This window comes from Hipposideros armiger, unplaced genomic scaffold, assembly GCF_001890085.2.
Source record: "Hipposideros armiger isolate ML-2016 unplaced genomic scaffold, ASM189008v1 scaffold_78, whole genome shotgun sequence".
NCBI lineage: Eukaryota > Metazoa > Chordata > Mammalia > Chiroptera > Hipposideridae > Hipposideros > Hipposideros armiger.
In genome coordinates, this window is record NW_017731428.1 from 4028693 (window position 1) to 4033887 (window position 5195).

Consider the following 5195-nt stretch of genomic DNA (forward strand, 5'->3'; position numbering starts at 1 on the left):
AATTTGAGTATGCTCTCCTTTACGAAGCTTTGTAATCTGGAAAAACCCAGAGCTTTCTCTCTGCTACCTTTTTACCTCTCTCTACAAATCCCTTCTCCACATTCCTTCTGCCTCCTTTCTCACTTCCTCCAAGCTTTTAGATTTTTGTAGTAAAACTACTTTTAGGTGGGTAGAAACTTTTTTTTTCCCTTGAAAGAAACTTACAAAAAAATTAGAAAATCTGGAGCAACCTAAATCACCTTGCCTTTAAATTTTAATAACATTTACACTCTTAAAAAAATTTTTTTTTCTTCAACAAGGAGGTTTTTGTCTTCTGTTCTTAGAAGTTCTTTTTTTTTTTTTTTTTAAAGAATCCATTAAATTATAGACTGCCTAAAACAGGTGGGCCTGACACTTTGATAGACTGTCAAATATCATTAAGTCAGGAGAGAGCTGCTTTTGGCAGCTCTCTCCTGGCTGAGTGGGGTGTTCGTGGGTGGAGAGCTGTGTGCTGTACCCCTTAACTGGATAGGGGACCCCCCCTTTTGTTGCTAATTTGGTGAAGACTGAAAATGAGGCTCCAGGTGGGGGCAGGTAAGTCTTTTTTGAAATGGTTTGAGCAGTCGTTGTGTTCAGGCGCACGCATCTTGGCTGGAGTACTCCACCCACCCTTCACTTAGGAGACATTGTCTGTACACCCAGCTGGCCTTGGTCTGTTTCTGCTGTAACTGTGGTTAACGAACAGTGAGGTGCATGCTGCATCTGTACACAGAGGTAAAGTGACTGCTTTTCCCAGTCATTTACTGGCAGGACCGTGGCTAGAACTCAGGGCTCCATCTCTCCTGTACAGGCCTCTTGCCATTCTGGCATGTTCTCAGTGAAGGTACCTGACCTGTTTCGTAAGCAACATTGTGGATCATCTCAGTGACCTTCTCCGGGGGCTCCCTGGCTGGGAGTGGTTGGTTCTGGGGAGAAGAAAACCTAGCCCTCATGTCCTTGTCCTTTGTATAGATGAGAGATGACGGCACCTTTGGCCAGAAGTAGGTGGTCAGTATGTCTGAACATCCTCATTCTTTTCAAAGAGCTTCTCATACTTTCTTGTGGATCATAAAAAGCAAGAACAGCTGGATGAGGCTGTGACTGGTTGGTTGAACTCTTGTGCTCTCAAGGATGCTAAGTGATGTCTGTCTGGACAGAGATCTCTAGTGGCCAGCCAGTAAGACTCATCTCGGCCGTGACCTGTTTCATTATTTGTGTGTAGATATAGAAAGAGTGTTCATCCCTGGACTTGATAGGAAAACGGCAAATATAGTAGGTGTCATAATTGGAATTCCCCACAATGTCTTGGTGGGCTTGGCATGCTGGTAGCCTGAGCTCTCCCAACGTTTCATTAATGGAAGTTAAAATCAAGTTATGCTCTTGGGTTGAAGACCCCCCAACCCAGGGCACAAAGACAGGAGGCTGTGTGACTTAGCAGGATGGTGACGACCTGTGCGTTGGTATTGGTGTCAGCAGGTGGCCAGGGGCCTCTATCGGGATCCCTGACCTGGTGAACCTTAGCGTCTCATGTGACCAAGTGCCACTTAGAAGAGTGAACCCCAAGGCCTGCAGTTGGGCCAGGCAGGTCTCAGATGCACAGATGCAGAACTGGTGGATGTGACCTAGCAGCTTGTATGCAGCAGACTTTATGGTTTGGGTGGATTGTGAATTCATGGTGCTCGTTGCCAGAACCTCTAATTTGATCTTACATTTTTTTTAATGTATTGACTTACTGTTTCCATAAAAATGATACATGACCTTATTAAAAAAGAAGCAATGACCACAGAGGAAAGTACAAACAAGAAAGCAACACGTCGGTCCAAATGTTAGCTTCCAGAAATAGCCCGTTTTAATATTTGGTAGACAATTTTCCAGATATATTTCTGCACACTTTCAGACAGACTCAATAACTAGAAAAATGTATACATAGGCACTTTTATAACAAAGCGTTCACGCTCTACATATTTTCACAATAAAAACATATTTAATTTTACTTTCATGTAACAGAAGAATTGAAACTGAAGTGAAGTAAAACTGAAGAAATTGCTGAACTTCAGGAAACTGTTACTTCACCAAAAGAAATAAGTTTCTCAGACATTCCTCTAAAGCAGTGGTTCTTAACCAGGGAGGGTTTTGCCCCCAAGGGGACATCTGGCAATGTCTGGAGACATGTTTGGTTCTCACAACCAGCAGCATCTGTGAATGTTACTGGCACCCAGTGAATAGAGGTCAAGGATGCTGCTAAGTACCCTACAATGCACAGGACAGCCCCCCCCCAAAAAAAAGAATTATTTGACCCAAAATGTCAGTAGTGGCAAGGTTGAGAAACTGTGCTCTTAACAGTAAGACACAAATATCATTAAAACCATTAGGAAGGCGAACTCATTATGTTTTAGCCCAGTTGCAGTTTTAGACTATTTTGATTGGCTCCTATAATGAAAAACGATATGATTAACGTCATCATATCGTTTCTCCCTCCTCTCCTTAACAACCAAATCGAGAGGTGGCATATGTTGGTTTTACCATGTCAAGGTTCATAACATTTACAGTCTATCCTGAAACTGTAACCCACACACACCCCGCCCCCCACAGGGCTGTTTAGTCTTAGTTCTATATTTAAATGATTCAGTGCCAAACACCACTTCTGTAACCATGGTTTCCCCGTTTCTGGGTTTGTTTTGCATCACCCCTTGGCTGGTTGGCTGCTTGATCTTAGTATGAATGTAGTGTGTATGTGCAGGGAGGTATCACACCCCACCCTGGTTTGGCTTGGGCACAACTGTGCCTGCAGGGTTGAGTTTGTGTCGGAGCACCATGCTTAGAAGAAGAGTTAGGGGGACACAATGGAGTGGTCCCAGGATGCTATGGGGCTGCGAAGTGGGGTCCCAGGTAGAAATGGAATTGCACTTGGGGAGCAGAAAGGACAGCTGTGGATGAATGTGCTGGTTGTCCTCAGTCCTTTGAAAGACTTCCATGTGGAAGCAGGATTGGTCTTCACTCTGAAGTTCCCCAGGAGTTTAGAACTAGGGCTGCATGGATACATAGCACAGGTACATACCAGGTGTAGGCTGCCCTGGGTGGGTGATGAGTTCCCTGTTAGCTGGAATGTGCTGGGGAAGCACCTGTTGCCATGTTGTACGGAGATGCTGGGTTCGAGCCATCAGTTCGAAGTTAGGTAACTTCCCAACCTTGAGTTTCGGACAGTCTAATAGCCACCTGTTCTGGGCAGGAGCCCCAGTCACTCTAGTTCCCTTCTCCCTGCCCTTTGGGATAAGGGTGAGAACAGCCAGGGCTGTGGTTGGAGGGTTCAGGGGTAGAGCCTTAAATACTCTCTGCACATTTTGTATTTGGACCCACGGTCTACTGACTCAAAAAGTGATGCATCAATTAATGTATGTATTAGAGTCTGCCCAACTTGTTCCCCACGTGGTGTGTGTAGTGTTTACAAGGTTACAGGGACTGAGCACACGCTAAACCCATTCCCGGGCCAATACGTTTCTATATAATCTGGGTAACAGATCACAGATTGCAAAGGAAGAGAACATGTACAGATGTTCCCTGTCTAATTGGCACTGGGTGTTCTGTCATTGTCTAGATGAGATGTCTATCACAGCGTGACTTACTGATCGATGGCTTTGCTTTGTTGCAGGGGAGCTATCCAGTTTGGGAAGACTTCATAAACAAAGCAGGGAAGCTACAGTCCCAGCTTCGGTGAGTAGAAACCTATCGTCTCCAGGAAAACGGCGGTGTCCTTGGACAAAGGGTGGACTAGGATAGACCCAACATGCAGAGTTGCATTACAGATGTAGAAAAGCATGTAATGGGTTCTGATTTGAGCATTGCCACATAGTAATCATATGTTCTGACCTCTGGTTCCCGTATATAAAACTGGACTCATCTGCTCTGCCTCCTGCCACAGGGGCTTTTGAGAATTAAACGTGGTATTTCATGTAAAATAATCATGGGCAGCATGAACGTGGCACTTACTATGTGCCAGGCATATGTTAACTTAATTGAATCTTACAACCCCAAGAGGTAAGTACAGTTAGTATCCCCATTCTACTGATGAGGAAACTGAGGCACGGATAAGCTAAATTACTTACCCAAAGTCCCACAGCTAGTAAACGGCAGAGCAGGGATTTGAACTTATGCCGTCTGGCTCCAGAGCCCATTCTCCTTACTGCCTAATCTTACGAAGAGTTTAAAACTTAGCATTGACTATTGTATAGAAAAAAGCCAATCTGTAAACTCCGATGTAGACTGGTGGTCTCCTGGGGTCAGGGTTGGAAAAGGAGATTGACTGCACGTGGGCAGGAGGGATCTTTTTGGGGTGATGGAAATGTTCTAAAATTGGATTACATAGCTCTAAATTTACTAAAAAATCATTGACTCATATATCTATAAAGGGTGAGTTTTATGGTATACAAATTATGCCTCAGTAAAGCTGCTTAAAAAGCAGTGAGATTTAGTGCTGATCTGCTCTAACAGGTTATTATTATTGCCTTGTCTTGTGCTTGTTCATATATCATTTGATAAGAAATAGAAAATATATCAACATTTTGTTGAAGACACATGCTTGTGAGTCAGTGGGGAGAAGGGGTACTATTGCACTTTGTGGGTGTTCCCCGAGGGGTGAGATGTTTGAAAAAGCAATCATTTGCATGACCCCTGTTGACGGCATATGGAGGAGGATGTAGGTTGGTTTGGATGTGTGAGGAAGGTTTTCCAGAGAACAAAGCAGGTAAGTATTTTTTAGGATCCAAAAGCCATGTGGATGACAGATAGGACAGTGATGATGTGATGCTCTTGGGCCCTTGCCCATGGATGCCAGGGGTCATGGCCCAGAGCTTTGGCCATGGGACTGGCTGTTGTGTGGCTCTCCTGGAGATCAGGAGAAAAGAGCTTGGGAGGGGTGGGTCTTTTCGTCTTTTCCCTTTCATTCCTTCAGCTTCGTGGGGCCTGGGACTTCCATCCATGAACCTGGGATTTCCAGAGCCGCGAGTGGGCTGCAGATGGACGGTCGGCTCTGGAATATGGCTCCTTCTGCACTTGTCAAGCTCTTTACCATTCCTTTGCTTAAGAACTTGTGATTAAATCAGATCGAGCCTCCTCTGCTCAGCTTGCAAGGCCCTTCATCTGAGGCCTTCACCTTATTTATTAGTTACACCTACACTCCC

The 5195-nt window shown here is 44.8% G+C and overlaps 1 protein-coding gene across 1 annotated transcript in view; it reads left to right on the forward strand.

Moving 5' to 3' along the window:
• Window positions 1-5195, forward strand: part of LOC109383221 (metastasis suppressor protein 1-like) — a 45927-nt gene that overhangs the window by 19291 nt on the left and 21441 nt on the right. The window contains exon 2 of the mRNA XM_019643448.1: window positions 3668-3729. Within this exon, the coding sequence (XP_019498993.1) occupies window positions 3668-3729 (62 nt within the window). The remainder of the gene's footprint in view (window positions 1-3667; window positions 3730-5195) is intronic.